Genomic DNA, 21,948 nt, shown 5'->3' on the forward strand with positions numbered 1-21,948 from the left:
GACTTAACAAGACCACGGATGGGCTAAGAAGGAGGCCTTTTGATAATGTTTCTGATAGTGAAAAATATGTCCAAATTGCCACCTCTTTTCTTTGTTAGTACTTCAGTAATAGTAGTGATAAAATCTAAACAAGGAAGGTAGTTGTTGTAGCTCAGGATCCAGGAGAATTATGTCCATAATCTGTTTATGTTCTTGCAGCTTCCAATCCCATTTCTTCTGTCTAGCCAGGAAAGACTGGGCAAGGTTTTCTATCCGTTATTGATCTTCCTCCAGGTAGAAGATGATTAGACGTTATTAAACTTCCTATTTGACATCAGGTAGCTCATTTAACTTCCCTGAGATTTGTTTTCATATCTAAAAGTCACTATAAGGATTAAGTTAGATAATATGCTTGAAAGCACTTTGTGAATTAGAAATCTTTCCAGGGACTTCTATCCAGAAATTCTACTCAGCCAGTATCCAGTGGTTTTGGGTTTTGGCTTCTAGGGCATGCATTTTATGATGGATGAGCTCAGTCATTGACTTAACTTGTCAAATGTCAATCCTCAAGTGGGCAATTAGGAAAACATATTTGAGCTAAAAGTACAGAGTAATGTATTTTTCATGACTTGAGGTGACATCGTATTTTAGGTTATTATATACTAAAGACCAGGAAATTAATTGCTACCCTCTAACATGCAAAGAGCAAGAGATTAATCTGATAAATGGTTTCCATTAAAACATTTCCATTTGGTTTCCCAAATTTATCTTGTCTCCCGAGGTTTATAAATGCCACAATATCCTTTTTCTGTGCCCTCCAGCTGCCTTCTACGGTTCCTGCATCACTGGATTTAGAGACTATCAGCATTTGTACAAACGCAGGGCACAGAATTACCAGAGAGCCCAACAGCTCCCTAACTCAGAGATAAATTAACTGAAAACACTGTTTTGTCTTTCAATCTAGTTTTGATTGGTATACAACATAATGTTTGTGGATACTAAAAACATGACTTTTGGTGACATTGCTTTATAAGGACAATGCAGCTGAGACCACCCAAGTAAGTTCATGGCCAAGGTTTCAACTTATTAGTATTAACCCAATAATAAAGATTTCGATCAAAGGATTAAATAGACAGGAAAAGCTATTTTGGGGCACAGTCAGTGCTATTCTGGAGAAAAACTGGGTAAAGAAAAAGGTCAGTGTTTTCACACCTTCACTCAGATGCTTTTCCAGATAAGGTCCCACATGGCTAGCAAAGAGAACTGAGTGGCTTCCACCCAAATCTTATGAAAACACGGACACCTGATGCCATCTTTTCTGAAGAAAACACCAGCTCTGCCAGTTGCAAACCTAGAGTTGAATCTGCTACTACATTACCACACTAAGTTCATATTTATCTGGTTTGTCTTCAAATTGTTCTGCCTCAAAGACTGGATCCGGACCTGAATGGTGCATTTCAATGACAAGAACATAGATGAGGCCCCCGATGACAGCACCGACCAAAGGGCCCACTACAGGAATCCACCAGAAGTTATTTCCAGCTCTAAAATAAAGCAAGAAATTAGTAACACACTTCTCAGCCTTCTCCCTAGCATTACTGCCTAGTTATTCACTAATCATCTTGTCTTCCTTGTGCTTCTAGTTCCCTTATAACTTAGCACCCATCAGTATAAGGGTGCCCACTGTAGTTTGGTAACCATCATCTCAGATTTTCAAGTCGACCCGATTTCAGACCATTATTCCATTGTCCCATTAGTATGTGTGAGAGTATGTCCTATTCGTCATCCTTTAAGAAAATAGAGTCCCTGACCCCATGTCAAAATTGAAGGCATTGAGGAAAAGTCAAGTCAATTATTCCTGATCTGCCCTTCCCCCAACCTGAAATAATGAATCTGGGGACCAAGAATGGAAAGGAGAGGTAGAAAGCTTCCTGAATCTCATTAATCTGTGAACCATATCCTCTTTCCCTCACCCCAGGGACTATTCCTGACTTGTGCTTGTCTTTTTTAAAAAGAATTTTAAAAAATCAAAAGTGGATGTATCAGTTACCTACTAAACATAACTAAATTCACTGCTTATTTTTTTGAGGTGACAACTTAAAATTACTTCTTGATAAGATGTTGGTGCCACGATCCTCTCTTCCTTCTAGAAATCCTTAGTGTTAGCACAGTATAGTAAAGGTAGAGTTCTGTGATTTAGCAGGTGTTTTTGTGTATTGTCACCATCTCTTGAAATCCATTTAAATAGTTCCATAAAGGACCATAAAGCACAGAGGCAAGCAATACTATACACTATATTATTTAAGGGTGCACATATTTGAGATACAGCCTTTTAAAAGCAGGGGGATGATAAACACAAAAATTCAGGATAACGCAAGGAGACAGAAACAAGAGAAATGGCAGATGTGTGTGAGGATATTACAAGGGTCTAGTTTGGGGAAGGGTCACAGCTGTTCTCTTTTTGTTATGCTTAATAACTTATGTAACTATATAACTAGTGTGTTCCACATGACCTTATGTTTGTATCAAGTTTTGATTAAAGAAGATAATAGAGGGCATAAGCAGAAAACTAGAGTCCTGGATGAGAGTTTTTGAGAGACAGTTCTAATCTCAGGACTCTCTAGAAGGTCTTAGGACCAGACTTCCTTTGTTTCTCCATCTGCACAGGGGTCTTCCCACTGGGATCATCCCAGCACACTCCAATATCAAGTCAGACCAGGACAACTGGAGGGAAGAGCATTGGGACAGAGCAGAGCAGCCACCAGATGTCACTCTTACTGCGTGGGAGAGAGGGACCCTGCTCTGCTGTGCTCCAGCTCCCTTTCCCACACCCCCAAATCCAGATGGACTTTTCTATGAGAAGCACATGGGCTTTAAGAACTAGGAGGCTCTCTTCTGGTAAGCACAGGATGTAAGTCTGAGCTGCCTTATTTGGTCTATCATATCCGATCTTCTGTCACTTTATTACAATGAATCTCTCACCATCATCTAACAGATTAGGGTCTAAGATCTCCGTCAACAAACATGTACTCCTTTCACTGGCTGGCCCCTCTTTCTTCTGCCAGTCAGAATGTACCAGGGTCACACGTCATATATGAAGGAGCTCAGATGTGGTTGCTTGCCTGGCCCATCTTACTCACACATGGTATCATTTGTATGTAATGATTTGGGGATGCCAGAAAAATGTCTGTTTATTGTCTAACATACTGTCACTAAGGATGTGTTCTTTCAGATAAACTATTTTTAAAACCAATATACCTGAGACCTCATCCTTTAAGTCACTAACAGCTCAATGTGAATTAGAGAACAGAACTCAGAGGGAAACCTACTACTTGAAGGAAAATGATAGTCAGGCTTGCTGATGCGCCCCTTGTTGTACCCTCCACTGGCCTCCTGTTTCCTGTTCACCATACTACATGGCCTCCTGTTTCCTGTTCACCATACTACATGGCCTCCTGTTTCCTGTTCACCATACTACATGCCATTCAGGGAGAAGTGAGAAGCTGGGAATAAGTGGGCCCTTGGGTCCAAGCTAGGCCATTTATTGAGTCTTACCTTGGATACAGAACCCCAAAAGAATAAGCTACTATAGAGATACTTTGGAGCCCTGTGATCACTGAGAAATTTTCTTGGGAACTTTTGGGTAAGGACTACCAACCAACCTGGCTTTTTCCTACCTGGCTTTTTCTACTGCTCTACTTTTAAAAATTCATCTTGCATGATCATGCCAGATTAATTTAGCTAAACTGAAATTGCAATCATGTCAAGCTTATGCCCTAAATCTACTGCTGCTGCCTATAATCTACAGAATAGGGGCCAGCAAAAATCTGAAATTTTCATTCTTGGATGATCTAACAACAATTCCCCTTTTTTGGCCTTCTTTAATGCATCCTCCCACCTAGACTAGATCATTTATCGAAACATTTTGACTTTACATTTAGGACCTTCTCTGCCTGAGATAGCCTCTTCACCCTCTGGTTAAGCCTCTCCAAATACTACAAAATATCTCCATGTCCACTCCCATAATTTTAGAAATCAGAGCTTCATATTATCTCTCAACTCCTGGAGTTAATTAGCTAAATCTCTTTCCCAGCACCTAACAGTTTTCCCCTTCTCTAAGAGCTTATGTTAGCCCCTTAAAATAGAAGATAAATAAAATAATGAGGGGCAGCCACAGGGCCTTATCTTTAGCACAGGGCTTTGAATACAGACCTGTGGCAGCCAGATGAATAAGTGAATACATGAAGGCCAATGACCTGATGCTAATAAGGATCAGAGTTTGACATTTAGCGAGTCCAACATTCTCCTACAGATGTGTCAACACAAACTTAACAAAGCAAGGAGATAATATATCTTGGCTCCCAGGCAAGAGATCTACCTATTTTAGAACCATCACTACTCTTAGAACCTGGAGTGAGTCCCCAATGGGATTAAAGGAAGGTCAAAACCCTTTGGGGGCATCTTTGTGCTAGGGGTCTCCGCCAAGGTAATAGAGGTGACTTGGTGGCAGGAGGGTGGTCTCCTAGAGCAAAATGAAGGAAGATGGGGTTAAAGGAAACTCACTAGCTAATTCTGGGCTCTTGGACTAAGGAGCTCTTTAGGACATATGTTTTTGATCCTTCATTGGAAAAATACAAAGGATCTTTCCCAGTTGAGGACATTTTCCCCAACATTTTCATGTTCTAGCAGTGATCGTTCTAGAACAGAGTTCCTCAATTGTGGCAATTTTAGTAAATGTGGCTAAATAGCTCTTTGTTGTGGGAAGCTATCCTGAGCACTACAGGATGCCTAGCAGTATTCTGGCCTCTACCCACTACATACCAAGTAATAACCTCTGCTTCCACCCTCCCCAGTTAAAGACGTCTGCCAGCACTGCCAAGTGTCCCTGGGAACAGAATTGCCCCTGGTTGAGAATCACTGCTCTAGAAGATTCATTGTGTTGTTAGTTTCTTAAAGACAGGGAATGTTGCTTGATTATGTGTGTCCCTCAACTCCTAGGACATGTCTAGGCCATAGCATTCTTTGATTTAACAACTTTTATTGAGACTTTTCATGTGCAGGCCCTTTATTACTCTCTGTGGATACAGTAGTGAAAAAGCTGTTAAGGGCCCTGTTTTCATGATGCTTCCGCTCTAGTGGCCCTCAATGCCATCTGCAGTAGAGATCTGAATGCTATCAGTTATTTAAAAAGTTTTTTTTTATGGGTGAAACTACTTAACTCACTTAAAGTCCACACAGGCATATGACTATATATACAGGCAGCCGTAAGAACTCTTAAGTCTTTTTTATTCTCAGAGCAGATATTAAACTAAAACTTGCTCACACATTGTCCCCACTTTTCTTTTTGCTATTTCCTGATGAGCCAAAGTGAGTTGCTTTTCTCACACAGAGATGTGGTGAGTAGACAGGGCAGGTCATTTGCCTTTGTGGGGAGAAGTGGAGAGGAATTAATGGGCAGACTTTGTAGCGGGAGGTTGAAACCAACAGCTTGGCCTCTTTCCTCAGCATCTGCTGAGGCAGAACACAGGGGATCTGGCTTTTCCCTCGGCACAGGTTCTCCTTTATGTCTGTTCTGCCAGAAATGACTTACTCATCAAGACCCAACTCAGCTCTCACTTATTCTGAGATGCCTTTCTCAGCTTCCCCAAGGCAGTGTTAGTCACTTCCAAAGTGTTCTTTCAGCACTTTGTTTTAGGGGTTGCCAGCATGCTTATATCATTGCTCAAGGCTAGAATCTTGGCTGATTTTGAAACTGCCTTGCTTAGTACAGTGACCACAACAGAGAGAATTTACAATAAAGGGCATGAGTGAATGACATAGCTAGTGTGGCTCACCAGACAGAGCCTTGTAGTAGTATCAGAGGATGTAAAGTCTAGCCCTAACACTGTCACAAAGTGAATCTGTAGAGGAGATATTCAACCAAAATATTTACCTCAAACCATATCTACACATCTCTCTCTAGATTTGTACATGTAAATGGAGCAGACCTATTTGTTTTAAATTCACTTGGTTCCTTTCTTTCTCTACTTCTCTCTACTTTCCCTCCTCCCTCCCAACCCCATATCAAACATCACTAGTGAAACCTTCTATACTTATCAGAGTACCAGAGTATGCACTTAACTTCCACCCTCCCATCTGAACTCTTTTGAATTTCCAAGTCAAAGCACAGCTCTCCCCTCAAAAACACCCCCTCACCTCCCTTCCATGTTACTTACGTGAAGACCCCAAAACCCCATCCTGCCAAAGCAGTGAAAAGTCTGGGACTCAGGTCTCGAGCTGGGTTCATGGCACAGCCACTGTTCAGCCCCAGGGAGGAAGAAATGACAACAATCAGGAGGCCGATGACAACAGGTTCGAGGCCTTTGGGGACTCCCAAGTTTCTGGAGTCAAAAATGGCAAAGACAATCATGAGGAGGAACATGGTGGACACTACCTGGGGAGGGAGAAAATGCAAGGGGTTTAGCTTGTATTCGCTCCACTCATACACTTCAACATTCACCCCTTTTTGTTAGAACACTCCTACTAGTAACTGATGCCTGAGTGAGCACTATGGGCCGAGTGCTATTATCACGCAAAACTGGACTTTGAGCTCTGATACACTCTCATTTACAGAGTAGAAACCTGGCCGAGGTGACACACTGCGTCTTGGCGGTTAGGTGTGGACCTGGAGACCTCCCCTCTAAAGACAGTTATCTTTGCTACACATCACTGCACAGCGAGACAGAAAGACAAGCTGCAGGCAGAAAAGCAAGCGAAGAGGCCTGTTCAAATTGGCGAGACAAAACAATGTGAGACAGCAATCGCTTAATTGTTGAAATGGAAACGCGCAGAAAGTTCTAAACAAAAATAGGATGAAGAAGCAAAACACTGGAGTCAAGTGACTTGTAATGAAAAAATGCAAACACCGAATGTAGGGAAATCATATTTGTTCTTGCAGGCTTTACTGGTAGAACTAAACTATATCTTTTAAAGGAAAGTCAGCAGTATTTATGTGTATATAGTAATGTCTATAATAACTTAGCTATACACTTAAAAAAATCTCTATATCATTTGAACCAGTTGGGTATCTGAGCTCCAAATTGTGAAAGTAATCTAAAATACAGACTAATCATAAAACAAATATATTCACTGAAGCATTGGTTATAGTACTTGACAAGTAGAAGTACATCAGTAGGGACAGTACATCAATTAGGAAGTATGATTAGGAAATAGCTAATCGTACAGTTTCTATTGTATAGTCTATTTTATAACCATTAAAAATAATAAGGAAGAGTACAATGGACTGTGGTGGAGGATTATGGGTGTTCTGATGGTGGGGAACTATGGTGACAACACTTGAGGGGAGAAAAATCTCAACTGACAGAAAATAAATTAGCAAGGCATTTCATTAAAGAACTATATATAGGGCACCTTTTGTGGCACAGCGGGTTAATGCACAGCACTAAGAACTAAAGTCACTTCCGCATGAGTTCGACCCCCACCCTAGAGGTGACCCACATGGCATAGCAGACCTCTCCTGACCAGCCGGCTGCTCCCCTCAGCAGTGTGCTTCGTCAGTCAGCCTGTTCTGCTCCCCACTCTGTCTCTGGTGAATCCTCTCACCGCCCCTGTACCTCTGACTTGTACCCCAGTTCTGTGTACATAAATAAATAAATCTTTTTAAAAAATACTATATATAAAAATAAAAATAATGAATATTAAAGCTATGTAGTAACATTGTAAAGTGCGTATGCTATCTCTATTATGTAAAACATAGAAAATAAGATGTGTAGTAAATTTTATATGGAAAAACTCACATAAAATGTGTAAGAGAATACACTATAGGTACCTGAAGTGGTGGGTTATGACTGCTGTTTGTCCCACTTTCTATTTTCTGAACTTTCTAAACTATTGTTTTACTTTAACAGCTAAATGCTAGCTAACATTTACTGAATATTTATTATACATCCGTTACTTCATATACCTTATCTCATTAGAATTTCATAATAACCTGTGAGGTAAACCCCATTATTATTCTCAGTTTACAAAAGATAAAGCTTGGGTTAAAAGAGGTGAAGGAACTTGCCCCAGGGCACCCTGCTCATAAACAGAAGAGTCAGTCTGAGAACATGGCAACTGATTTTAGAGTTTAAGCTCTGCATCATTTCATCTGCTTCCCAACATCATATGACTGAAAGAATCTGTATCCAAAGAGATAGGCCTTTCCTAGAGAAGTGCTCTTCTCTAGAAACCCTTTCCTGACTCTCCCACACAGAACTTTCCCCCTCTGACCTTTTATAGCATACTGACTGACTTCTGCCACAGCCCTGATGGCTCTGCAAAAGAGTGATATGTGAGACTGCACAGCAGCGCCTGAACTCCAGGGAGAAGGAACAGCCTGGATCTGTACCTGGTTCAATTCATAAGTGTTCATAAATATTTATCAGCTGAATGAATATTTATTAATTGAACTACAGACCAAGCTGAACTTTATTTACAGCTAAATAGTTTTGCGATCTCAAGAGGAGGTGACCCCGAAATATGACCCTGGTGGCCAAGAGTTCTGTTGGATTCCCACTGACTGATAATTGATACTTTGCTGACCTCCCCTGAAAGCCTAAGGAATACAGAATATTCAAGAACAGCTCAGGATTGGAACACCAGAGTTTCCTAATATTTGTCTTCTTAGGTATATATAGTAACAGGTTTAAAACCGTGGGTCCTTAGAGAAACTGGCAACTCACTTTTAGATAGGGAACAGTAAAGAAAGCATATAAGATGACAAATACAGATAAACACCAGGCAGACATGGCCAATTCTCAGTGAGGTTGGACCCCCTCCCCACCCCCCACTAACTAGCAGAAAATTCTAGAAACAGTTTCCTTGTGACCAAAATATTTGGTGAAATCTTGAGGCTAAGAATTGGGAAATGTAAAATTGTATAAAAGTCCACTGGAAGAACAATACTGGAGGAAGAAAGAAACGGAAGAAAGGGAGGGGGAGAGTAGGAAATGCCATTTATCAGAAAATTAAACTGAGTCTTTAGAAAGTTTTCAGTGGCTTGTGCAGAGGCAAAAGCATGGGAAAAGGCAGGAATGGACTGAGTCTCCAGGCTTGCTTCAGAATTGGGAGGGCTGTGCCACACTCCTGCCTTGGTGTGACCGTGGTCCAGCCCACTTGGAGAGGGCAAAGGGGGAAGAGACAGTGGTTCCTGGGCCCGTTCGAGAGGCTGCCTTTGGGGGGAAAGCACATGACCTGGGGCTCCACCTTGATTCTCACAGTCACAGAACAGCGCCAAGGTACAGGGAGGTGGCTGTGATTGCAAATCACAAGGGACAGAGACATCACTCTTTTCAGTGCATGTCAAGGTTTGAGAGAGAAAGTCAAGTATTTTTTCTTTCACCTCCAATGGGAAAAATCTGAAATCACATAAAAAATTTCTATAGATCTTTCACCCAATTCCATTTTCTTCATTATAAGACAGATAGGACTGAATTAAATGGAAAATAGCATCCCTGGGAAATCCTGTAACTCTTATTCATCCCCAAAGTCTATGTTGAGGCATCTCTATGGTCCTTAATGACTCAGAAAATGCATAGCTTATTACCAGTCAATAAGGTTTAAGTGCGTCTACCTTCCCTGTCATTCCTTCCCTGTCATTTCTACAAGAATAGATTCCTCGTTCTTTAAAACTAGGAAGAATCAACCAGTCATTCTTTCTCTTAGAAACTGACACCCACAGACCCACAGACACTGGGGACACCCATCATCTTGCCTTCAGCTATTTCTTCCCCTTCTTCCATGCTTCTCTTTTAGCAGCCTTGAGTGTGGATAAATGGGGGAGCATTTGTGATAACCCAGGCTCAACCACACTTTGCAGTCCTTGAATTGAGACAAAGTATCTTTTCTTGTGGCCTCTGAATTTAGATCAAGTGCACAAAAGAGACATCAAAAGCAAAGCGAATGCCATTGTCCTTACAGGGGCTGAAATACCCAGTCATCTACTCTTAACTGGCTGAAACAAGTATATGTGTCAAAGAGGAAGCAGCAATACTATTAACAGCATTGACTTGAGCGAAGGCAGATATTTGTCAGAAAAATGTAGGTTAGGCCTACTGACCTGACCTTGAAGACATAGTCTTTCCTTTCTGATAGGCTTGTATATATCCCTCTTACTAGATCATGCCTTTTCACCAAAGCCAGGCCTTTGTGGAATATACACTTACTTGATCTGCAAATGCATTAGCCAGAGATAGATATGGAGCTGGGTATGTTGCAAAAATCTGTGCTGTTGCATTTTCTCCCACGATGAGCAATTTTCCACCAGCAAAGGACATAAGTCCATCTATGGAAGACAGAGCCTGGCACGTTAGTGTTCTCTGGGCAAGACTGAGTGAGGCCTGCTAAAGAACTGCAGGCATGTTAAGCTTGGCAGATTCATAACTTATCTCTCTCTACTGCATTGTGTTCTAGATTTAGAGAATGTCTAGGGAAGTTCTAGGTCAGAGAGTCAAAGACAGAAATCCATTGCTGCCCTGGGTCGTTCATTCCAAACTTGAGCCAAACCCTTAGCCAGTGGGTCTTGGGAACCAATCTTGTTTGGGGGATTTCTTGGAATTTTTGAGATTGACCAAAAATGAAATTGAAGCTTGGACCTACGCTAGGCAGAACTCATAGCTCCAAGAGCGTTGTGAGTGTTTGAGAGCGTCATGGTGTGAAGACGCCTTGGAGCAAGGGAGGTAACAGTGCCTGACATAGTTAATGTAAACCCAGGACTCTCAGACTTTTGGCCTGGTTTTGATTTTGGTTCTCTTAGACACTAATTCTCAGAAAGATACTCTGTGGGAGAAGGCCCCTTTTCATGAGGTATCTCTCTAAGGCTTGATTCATAAATTGTAGTTCCAGAGGACATCAGTTTGAGAGTCATTGTATTAGGTTGGACAGAAGGAGCTACTTTAATAGTTGATCTCATTGAATCCTAGGATTGTTTAATTTGAAGAGCCTTAGAAGTCATCTATTTGAAGCCCCTCATTCTCCAGAGAAGGAAGGAGGCAAGAAAGTCTGATGACATTTTAAAATCACACAGCTTCTTCGGACCCAGCACAGAACTACCGGCTCTGTGTTCCAGTATTGCTTCTGTGGTGGTTGGGCAGAGGGGACTGCGGTCTCTGCTGTGCCCCTTCCTTTAAAGACAGTTCCAGATTCCTTCTTTAAATACTTGCTCATCAAATCCTTTACCACCTGCCAATGCCCCCTTTCCACGTCATGTCAGAGACCGCTGAGGAGGAGTCACTGGTCTATTTGCAGACAGCACTGGCTGGGTCTGCTGTAGGCTTCCTTTAAGTTCTGTTTCTCACCTCCATTTAAGTTGAGAACATTTTCATTAAGAGGCTCTATGAATTTACCCTAATGATGACATTGGCCTCACCCTTAGAACTCAGAACTTGCTGTCAACTGTAGAATGCCTCCAATTCTTGCTTAGCTCACATCTTCCTACCAAGCAATTCTGCTTTTCAGTCTAAGCCAGCTCTCTCTAACCCTTGGACTCAGGGGCTCTGCTCACCATAGTAAATGCCAAAGAGGGTTGCAGCCCCTGCAAATGCTCCCAAGAACTGGGCTCCCACATAAAAGGGCAACTTGAACCACTTCATCCGCCCAAAGAGACACATTGCAAAAGACACAGCTGGGTTGATGTGGCCACCTGCAAGGAAGATAAGACAGAAATGTCAGAGGGCAGACCAGGAAGAATGATCATGAAGAAATTCTTATCTAGAGACCTCACAGGCAAAGAACTATAAAAGATGGAAAAAAGGGTTACACATGTGTGAGTAAGTTGGTATGATTAATAATCCTCATATCTTTATTATACTTTTATTATACTATATTTAACTTTCTGAAAGGAATCAGATTAAAACCTGCTATACAAAGTGGCTCATCATCCATCCATCCATCCATCCATCCATCCATCCATCCATCCATCCATCCATCTTTTGGATTTTAGATATAATGCAAAACCCCAAAGAAATAATTGTAAATTATTAAGTTCAATACTTTTTAAAAGTCAATAAATTCATACAATATGTTTATAAGGGTTAAATCATAACCCTTATAAACATGGTCCATGGTCCATGGTTCATGGTCCATCTCCAGAAGATATTGAAACAATCTCAGTATTCAAAAGAGCTGTATCTCCTTAAAAGAAACAGTCTTTAGTTGGTGGACCAAGCCTCTCACTAAGGTAAGGGATGCAGTTTTTTTTTTTAAGGTGAACACAGTGTCTGGGAAAGTTCTCTTCAGTTCTTCTGCATAAAGCACAGAAATGTAGCACATTTGGGAATGAAGTAAACTAAAGATGGTTGGAGAGATCAGCTTCCTTGATTCTTATCTAGCTGCAAGATCAGACAGAGGGTCTGCCCTGTGTTAGGTCTGCAATCTCCCCAGCTGCAGCAACCACATTTATTGCACCTCTATAAGATGCCACATTAGGGGTCTATTCGAGTGACCCTTGGGATCACCAATGACATGGGTACTTCTCCAGTTAACAGGTGAGGAAACTAAGGTGAAGAAGTAAAGTAACTACTTTAAGACCAGAATGTTAGTAAGTGGTAGAACAAGGATTCAGATCCAGGTTAACTGAACTTTAGAGCCTAAACAACTTCCAGACTTTCTCATCAGGCTTATAAAAGCTTCTGTGACTTAGTGGGCAAAAACAAAACAAAGAATTTCAAAAATCATCTTTGACCACATGGCTCACTCTTAGGGACAAAGGATGTTCATGTGAAAAGCACAGATGACATTTTATACAGAAAGGGAAATCAGAGTCACTGTTGCTTTCACTGTGACTGTACTGAAATGTGGACAGACCTTCAAGTTGTGGAATAATATGCAAGAATGAAGAAGGGACTGATACTTTGCCGTCTGAACCTTCACAGAACCTATCGGAGAGCTCATCTCGGAGAGCTCCCCCTGTGAAGGAAGCTACAGTCTAAGTGGGCTGCTGACTAAACCAAAGTGTCCTTTCTCTACCTGTTATTGAGTAATACAGCTACTCAGAGGCTAAAGGAGCAAGAAATTGGCAATATATCAAAACATGAAGGCTTGTAAACATGCTAAATTCTGGGTTTTATTTTTTTAATCCAAGAGAGTCACAATTCTGGAAACTGGCAAGAGTACAGCTAACTAGGGGAGCTGGAAACAGCGCTTAGGAGAGGATGGCAGTAGAAAGTTCTGGAAGCCAGCCCTGTTCTCTTCTTTCAAAGGCAGGTCAGAGAGTAACTTCCACTCAGTCAGCCAGGAGGAGGCCCTTGTGGGAGAACAAGGAGCCTTGAGAAATTACCTGCCATCAAAATACTTTCTCTCCAATGAGCCCAATGAGGTAGTTATTTGTCTAGCAATCTCCTTTTCCAATGGACAAATTTCCCATTGGTATGTCTGTGTTTTTTAATCCCTCATAAGTGCCCTAAGTGAGATTCCATTAATTTACCTTGGATTTCACATAATACTAGGTGTCAAAGATAGGAATGTAGCAGAAATAAACAGCTAAAATCTTTATTCAGATAGGTCAGACCACAGAGACCTAGAGAGAGGGAAAGAGGGGATGTGTCTGGAGGGTGCTTTTCACAGCAATAAGGAAAATGATTCCTTGCAGACACAAGTGGTCCTTCAGGATTACTCAAAGGACAGAGCAGACCAGTGCAGTGGAAAGAACCTGGTGAGGGGTTAGAGACAGCTGCCTCTGGTGGCAGTGCCCCCAAGTTGCCATGATGATCAAATGAGCACTCAGGTGGGCAGCCAGCACCCTAAATGTAGTTTTACAAGAGCAGGGTGGGCTCACTCCAGGTACTACTGCTAGGGACAACTCCCTAGCAGCTGCTTTTGTGATAGAGATCTCCTTTATCTTTTATTTGTCCTTAAGTAATGCTAGTTTGCTTTGCCAGTGAACGTCAATTGCTTATAACAATACTACATTAAAAGCAGCTGCCACTACCCGGTTCTAGCAGTCAGTGAAATGCTGTGGGGGGCGCTGTATCAGTAAGCCCAGTTCTGGCAGACTAGATCACAGGCACCTTCACAGAGGAGCAAGCTATGGTAACTTCCCCACTGTAGAAAGACTTTTGATACCCCAAGTCAGATGTCAGCTGACTCCACCAGTCATGACCACACAGAGGGCTCCCATTTCTGTTTATGCCCACCATACATTGCTTATTTCTGGAATCTTCAAGAACTTCCCACATGCCCACAAACTGGCATGTTAGCTGCAGCAGCCTTGACAAAGTCACCAGCATCCCATATACTTCCTCCTTTATTCCATAAGGCTGGTGTCTGTGTGGCCCTTACCAGTGGGCAGATGTGATATCTGTGCCGATCTCCAAAGCCACCAGTCAAGGAGCCCCAACAGCACTAGGTTCCAGACAGAGATGGGAAGATACACTCCCTTTCCAGCCCAATGTTACCTCATAGCAGCCAGGTGCAGACATGGCTGTTTATGTCTTGGGATCTCATAGTCTGTCAACAATTTGGTCAGCTCCTGACACTCAACCAGAAATGACCCCTAGTGGAAATAGTCCTATTGTTTCTGGCCATCACTCTTCTGAGCACAAGGACCAACTGGGAAGTCTGCATGCCATCCCTCCCTCCCTCTTGTCCTTCATGCTTCCCCTTACCCCTCCTTCCTGTGTAGTGACTGCCAAATCCCTACACACACCAGCACACAGAGACAAGGGTGGCAGTGGTGGCGAAGGGTGTTAATTATATAGGCAGGATCTGGGACCAACTTATTCTAAGTAAACATTTCAAGAAGTTCAATTCAGTTGAAATACTCCAAAATCAGTTCTCCACCTATAAAATAGCTGAGAATGTGCCCACATTGGTGTGGTATGATTTGTAGAAACCATACCTGTGAGGCTGTAGTGGGAGCGTGTGGGCAGGGGGCACAGCTTCAGAGCACCCAGCACGCTTGTCTGGAGCTGGGAGCGCATCTGGTGGCAAGGCCCGCATGGGGATCAGGTGACATTAAGCATGGCCTCCGGTTATTTTTGTTATTCAGTGCTGGGATCAGAGCAAAGGCCCGACAAGAGTGTGAACAGAAACACCGTTCATGCCAAATCCTACTGACAGGAATTTGTATCTTGAACTGCCCCAGGATGTGAGCCTGACTGTGAGATGGAAAGTGCCCCAGCCAGCACAGGGTTATTCCAGGTACCACCTCGAAGAGGCTCCCAGGAGCCTAACAATTACTCCTCAGTGTTCCAGGGGCAGCCTTATCTCACCAGGTCAGCTGGGTTAAATGCGGGATCCTCTGGTTAGGACCATTCTACCCAAAGTCCCTGGCAGTAATGCCTTTCCCATCACAGACTGTTGAAAATATTATATAACAAGGAGACAGGAGCTGTCATGTAGATACAGGTCAAATCTTTGCTGTCTCTTTATCGGCCATGGGACTTCCGGCGGCAATTTACTTAATCCCTTTTGAGGATTAAGTTTTCTAATTTCTGCAGAGTGGAGATAACAACACCCACCCTAGAGTATTGCTTGGAAAAGAAAGAGCATGCTTGCTGCCCAGGCTAGAGCCCTTCCTGGCTTGCTTATTCCTCCTTTTAGTTTCTGAGCACCCAGCCCAGGTGCTGAGAGACTCCAAGCGCCTTAGGGAGCTGGATCATTTCCATACTCCTTTCATGAGTTCCCAGGCTGTGTTAAATACCATCATTTCTCAGAAACTTGAGAATGGATTCTAATCTGTCTACCACTCTGGGCAGAATTAGACAGAGACCTTCTGGAACTTGTAGCTATTCTGCAGGGAATTCAGACTCTCTAGTTGCTATCAAGGCCCAGCGCTTGCTCTGTTGGAGTGAGCTTCACCGGGTTATCCACTGGGTGTCTGGGAAATCAGTTCAATGGGTGGGGTAGAACTAAAACAAAGAAAAGATCATATTGACAGATGAAAAATACATGCAATAGCGGCTTGAGGAAGCAGTTAATTCTGAGTTTTAGCTCCCGTCTCTGTCTCTTACTAAATGCTACTTTGCACTAGTTGACATTTTCTGGACACTTCACTTGTGTCATCTATAAAGCTAGAATCAGATACATGTGCTTGCAAGAGTGTTGAGCTGCAAATAAATTAAGGCATGCAGCATTGCACTGGCACATTGCATGGGTAGGCTAATAGAAGTTACCATTATTCCACTGCTTACCAGAGACACCTCCAGTCACATAAATGGCCATTACAACTGCCATGGCAAATCCAACATTGACAGTAACAACTCCTCCAAAATGCCCTCGACTGAGGATGGCTTGTGCCACAGAGCCACACCCAAGGACCTGGAATGGGAGGAAACACAAAAGTAAGTGGAGATGGTCATGTCACAATGGAAAGTCGCAGTAGTGAGAAGAATTTCTAAAACAAACTCATAGATTAGATTGTCTCTTATTTCATACAGACGAAATTGCAATGATCCAGCCGCACACAGATAACAAAATGTTGGTTCCAAGGCTGCATGTGGCTTACAGACGGGTTTTTGTTGGGCCTGTGCAGCACTAAAGATTTGCCTACAAATGATGTACTGTATAAATTCACACAATGATCCTTTCTCTATAAATAATTATTTCTATAGTTTTTTATTTATTATTCTGCTTTCTTATTTTAAATTAAACTTTTAATTTAAATTACAATTCATATGAATTGTAGATTCACATGAAGTTGTAAGCAATGATATGGACAGACCCTGCATGCTTTTTACCCACCAGTTGCTTTCAATTAATGGGGATTTGGTAACCCCCAGAGGGATCACTTCCCTGAGCAGAGTGGTAGTGTCTGTACACAGCACAGTGCACCCCCAACCACCACTTCACTTTACTGCACTCTCTTAGGTCACTTTCTGCTCTCTTTTTGCCCCCTTCAGGTATTTAGGTTTGGGATTCCTGCTCTTCAGGCTCCCTGCATAAACTAGATCAGGCTCACAAAAATCCTGTGAAGATCCAAGAGTGGAAAGGCCATATGCACCATGTATAAAGTTATTATAAAGAGTTTGATGAGCAAAGGAAAAAAGAAAAATGTGGAAGGACAGAACTGACAATCAAGTCACTCTTATCTCCACTGACTAACTCCTCATTCCATGTCTTTTCTCCCTGAGGAGACCATAGTTTTCTAGAGAGCAGCAGCTGTCAAGCTCCCTGCTTCTTACATGTGCCAAGCATTTACAATAAACACCCTGCCAACTGATGTGCAGTGCAAAGATTCGGTGGCCAGTCTTCAACAGTATTCAGCCAATAGATTATTTTGGAGAATGGAATCAGTATTCAGTAAGATTTGGGATAAATATACTATAGTACAATACTCAGCAGAATACCAGGCAATCATGAAATCGAATGAGGAAAGGAGATCTGTGTGTAACAAAAGCAAAAAGCTTCCCCAAGGTGTATTATTAAGTTGAAAGGAAAAGAAGTAGTGCAAGGTGAAAGCACACTGCCAATTGTATTAAAAATATAGTATAAGTATTCCTTTTTTATGCATGGCCTATCTCCATGAAAACATTAGCAACAAGAGATGGGATTAAGCCCTGTGGGAGGAAACTAGATGACTGAGAAAGGCATTGAAAGAAAACTTTTCATTGTATATTCTTTTCTTCTTATGAACTATGTCTTCTACTTGGGCTGCTGTTACAAAATACTACAAACTGGGTAGCTTATAAACAATAGAAATTTATTTCTCACAGTTTTGGATGCTGTAAGTCCAAGATTAGGGGCCCAGCCTGGTCAGATGAGTGTCCTCTTCCTATTGCAGACTTCTCTCCAGTCCTCATGTGGTGGAAGGGACAAGCCAACTCTTTGTGATGTCTCTTGTGAGGGTACTAATCTCATGACATGAGTCCCTCATGACCCCATCTCCTTCCAAAGGCCACACATCCCAATATCACCACCATCAGCATTAGGTTTTCAATGAATCCATTTTGATAGGACACAAATATTCAAACCATGGCACTATGTATTTCCTAATTTAAAAGAAGTGGGTCTACGTATTTATTGAACAACCAGTTAAAACCATCTGATTCTGGAAGAAACATTTGGTAAGAGGGTAGTTAGTGAGAACACTGGACCCAGTGCACACAGGTTTGGTAGGAGAACAGCAACAAAACGAATGATCAGTCTCTTGCTGTGGCTTAGAAAGCAGCAAGCATGGTCCTGGCGGAATATGTTCTGGACTGCTGAGTCATTAGACCACTGTTCTTTATATATCAGTTCAACTTCCTTCTAGAATTGAGTCCAGTTTGTGTTTGATAAGTAAAGAAGAGCAATGAACCAGATGGCATCAAACAATGAGTGTTAGTTATGGGCATGTAAGGAGAGGTTTTAGAAACAAATGTCTGTAAAGAAAAAGTGATTCAGAAAATGGAGGAGGAGAGAGAAAGGTCTACAGGGGAGGGAAGAGCACAAGGGACTGTGATGATGGGTCACAGGAGCTGTGGTGGTGGGAGAACTGTGGGGGTTATACCTGAGGGGAGAAATCCAATACTCTCCACAAATAAATAGTGATGTAAGAAAATACATAAATTTAACAACCACAAAAAAGAGTGGTTAAGAATTTAAAGGCTTCTCATCAGGAGGACAACAGGATAATAACCAGTGAGAGTATCTCTTCACAAAGGTATGAAAAGGACCATCTGAAACTGAAATATGAGAATTCGCACATAAACAATCCTTTGACAGGGATAAGTTGATTCTTAATAGCTCACATGAGGTACATTGGGAGGTCCTTCCCAGGAGTACAAGTCAAGGGATATTTTAGATAGATAGATAGATAGATAGATAGATAGATAGATAGATAGATAGATAGATAGATAGATAGATAGATAGATAGATGATAGATAGATGACAGATAGATAGATAGATAGATAGATAGATAGATAGATAGATAGATAGATAGATAGATAGATAGATAGATATCGATATAGATATGTAGCTATAGATAGGATGCTTTGGGTTTATTCGTCTCTGGAAGAAGAGAAATTATCTGAACGATCATTTCATGATCTTCCTCCCTAATACCTCTGGCTATAAGATAGGTTGACTTGCTTTAGTTTTAACTGTTAGACCGTTGGGAGAAGCAGGTGGCTTGTATTCCCAGGAGGTACTTGGTGCATGCACCCCACACATGGCACTCTCGGACTTTAATCACAGACTTGGCTCCAGACCTTACAAGGAGTGCCAAATAAAGCTGCAGAGGGAACATGTTCCCTTATCCCCTCTTCAAAAACATTCTATGAGTCCATTTCATAACCTACTGAGTTCACCTAGACTTGACGTCACTTTTTCTAGAATCCCTATTGCTCATAACCATCAGAATTAAAACCACATTGGTGCTTTTCTCTTTTTAAAATTAAAGTTAACTAAATGTCCTGGGTGCAACTTTCAAGATAACTGGGTTTTGTGTAGCATCTTCTGAAAAGAGGAATAAAATTGCTAACAGCTGAGATGACTAAGTGTCTTCTCTCTTTCACAGTCTGATGTGCCTGCAACCATGCAAAGTCTAGAGAGGCGCAAAGATGTTAGTTGGCCTCAGTGGGCCCGGGAGGGTCCTGGCCTAAGTCTCTCTATGATTAATACTCCCCCCTTCCACTCTAGATGCTGAAATTACTTTTTTCTTTTCTTTTGTGGGGGGTCGGTAGCCAGTGCTGTGTACTGCAGGAAAGGTACAAGAGGTAAAATGAGTATGTGGGGATACCAGTTACCCTCATCAGAAATCACCACTTGCAAGACTTCAGTAGAAATTTATACCATTGCTTTTCATTTTTAAATGCATTTACTTGAACCTGAGAAGTGATGAGACAACAGGTAACTGCCTACTTTATGTGCCTTTGCCAGCCACTTCCTGCTGCATTCACAACACAAAAGAAGCAGATCTTGGAAATTCTATTGTATTGAAATTCGACTGTCTGATCACTGGGGAACTGGTCTCTTCCTCTGGTTTCCTTCTTCTGAGTGTCCAGTATACTCAGAACTTCTTCCCCTTCAAAATGAGAGAGCTGAGTAATCTTCTAAGTAGTATGATAAAATTTCCAACATGATTCCCCACTCTAGCTTTTTTTTTAAAAGATCGATTTATTTATGCATACAGAACTGGGGTACAGGCCAGAGATACAGGAGTGGTGAAAGATACAGGAGTGGTGTCTCGCCAGAGACAGAGTGGGAAGCACAACAGGTGGATTGACAAAGTAGACTGCTGAGGGGAGCAGTAGGGAGATAGGAGGGGTCTCCACTCTAACTTTTAAGAACCATCACTTCAAGCCCATTCTTAAACACAGAAAGAACTATTATCTCCTCTATTTTCCTGGCCCTCCCTATCTGGGCAGTCTTTTGGGGACCCGTCACCCATTCATATTCTCTTACCAAACTTAACCTCTTTTCTCTGAAATCCAGTTGTGTTATAGGTACTAGACAATTAGTGCTTAGCTGTTTTCGGCATGTTTGATCAATTTTATTATCTACAAAAAAAGCTCTAAGATTCCTTTTCATGCCAATAGCCAACAATACACAGGTCTATACTTGGGTTCCCTTGGAAGTTTTTGAGTTCCATTGCTCCTTCACAAGCCAGCTATCCACCTTCAAGTTCTCTACCACCTTGCCAGGATCCAATACCTGCTCAGCCTATCTGCCTTATACAGAAGAGCTTGAAAAAATCACAGAACCACATAAAAAGTCATGGGTCTAGTCTCTATCCTGTCCTTCCCTGTGCCCCCAAATTCCTTATTCACCTTTCATTCACATTCTCCCAACAGCTTCTTTTTTCTCAAACTAACACACCCAAACTCCATTCTGTAAATAACGCCACTTTCTATCTGACTCAGAAGCTCATTGAAGCTCAATCAATGGTAATTCAGATTATGACATACACATTGTTTTCCAAATATCAAAATCTGTGTAACTTACTTGCTTACTGTGATAATATTCATTTTGCTTGTGAATCTGCAATTTGGCAAAGGTTTGGTATTTCATGTCTATTCCATCTGATGCCCAATATGATAGTTCAAAGTTGGACAGAAATTATCTGAAGGTTAAAGGTTCTACATAGCTAGTGGTTGATGGCTATTAGCTGATGCCTTTGCTGGGGTGTGGGCCAACAAACTTACAAATGGCCTCTTAATGTGGCTTGGCTTCTTCACCACACGACATATGGGTTCTGAGTTCGAAGGGTGAATGTCACATACATTGTAGATTTTGCATTCTTAAACCCTGTGCCATGCTCCCTTTCAGCAACAGTACTATGCTTATTTAGAGCATGAGAGCGTACAAACTGAATTTGATAGAGGTATTTTCCCTGCAGCATCCTGAACAGGTGTTCAGCTTGTCCATGTTGGATTACCCTTAGGAGAAGAGATCTCATTACCACACCAGGCAGTTTATTTTATGTATTCTGTTGTTGCTGTTCTTCTAGTGGTTAAGGAGTCCTTCTTTATATGAAGTTGGAATCTTCCTTCCTACAGCTTCAGACCCAGCCTTGGGAACATGAAGAAGTGTTTTTCACATACCAAGTGTTTCAAATAAACAGAAGGGCATAAGTTTCTTCCAAATTCTCTTCTCCTGAAGGTGTTTCCCTTCATCTTTGATCCCTGAGGCTCTTAAGTTTCCCATGGATTCTTTTCCACTTTAAGCTGTCAGCATACCCCTAAAGCACAGAGCCCAGAAATGGACACAATTCTCCTGTTTTTGTGTGTGTATCTTCTGTTCATCACTTATATTGTCATCTAGTGAAACAAGTAGTCACAGGATAAACTTAAACTGCACATGAGTCTATAAAATTGGTTTTCCCAATTTATAAGATACTCATGGTCATATATATAGAACTTCTCTACCACTATAATAGCATCTAGTATATTGGAGATAATTAAAAATAAGCAGAACCAAGATGGTATTGGTGGCTGTGGAAATTAGCATGTTACCTTTCAGTCTTGGCTTGTTTTGGGGAGCAATAATGATGGCCAGTATTGTCAGTTGAGT

General features: G+C 41.8%; 1 protein-coding gene across 1 annotated transcript in view; it reads right to left on the reverse strand.

Moving 5' to 3' along the window:
- Nucleotides 1–1,348: 1,348 nt before the first annotated feature.
- The window catches only part of AQP9 (aquaporin 9), a 39,386-nt gene continuing 18,786 nt past the window's right edge, over nucleotides 1,349–21,948 (reverse strand). Inside the window, exons 2-6 of the mRNA XM_004687745.1 lie at nucleotides 16,149–16,275; nucleotides 11,522–11,659; nucleotides 10,185–10,303; nucleotides 6,195–6,412; nucleotides 1,349–1,523 (exon numbers count right to left, since the gene is read on the reverse strand). Of these exons, the coding sequence (XP_004687802.1) occupies nucleotides 1,349–1,523; nucleotides 6,195–6,412; nucleotides 10,185–10,303; nucleotides 11,522–11,659; nucleotides 16,149–16,275 (777 nt within the window). The remainder of the gene's footprint in view (nucleotides 1,524–6,194; nucleotides 6,413–10,184; nucleotides 10,304–11,521; nucleotides 11,660–16,148; nucleotides 16,276–21,948) is intronic.

Source organism: Condylura cristata, unplaced genomic scaffold, assembly GCF_000260355.1.
Source record: "Condylura cristata isolate star-nosed mole 26May11 unplaced genomic scaffold, ConCri1.0 scaffold00023, whole genome shotgun sequence".
NCBI classification, from domain to species: domain Eukaryota; kingdom Metazoa; phylum Chordata; class Mammalia; order Eulipotyphla; family Talpidae; genus Condylura; species Condylura cristata.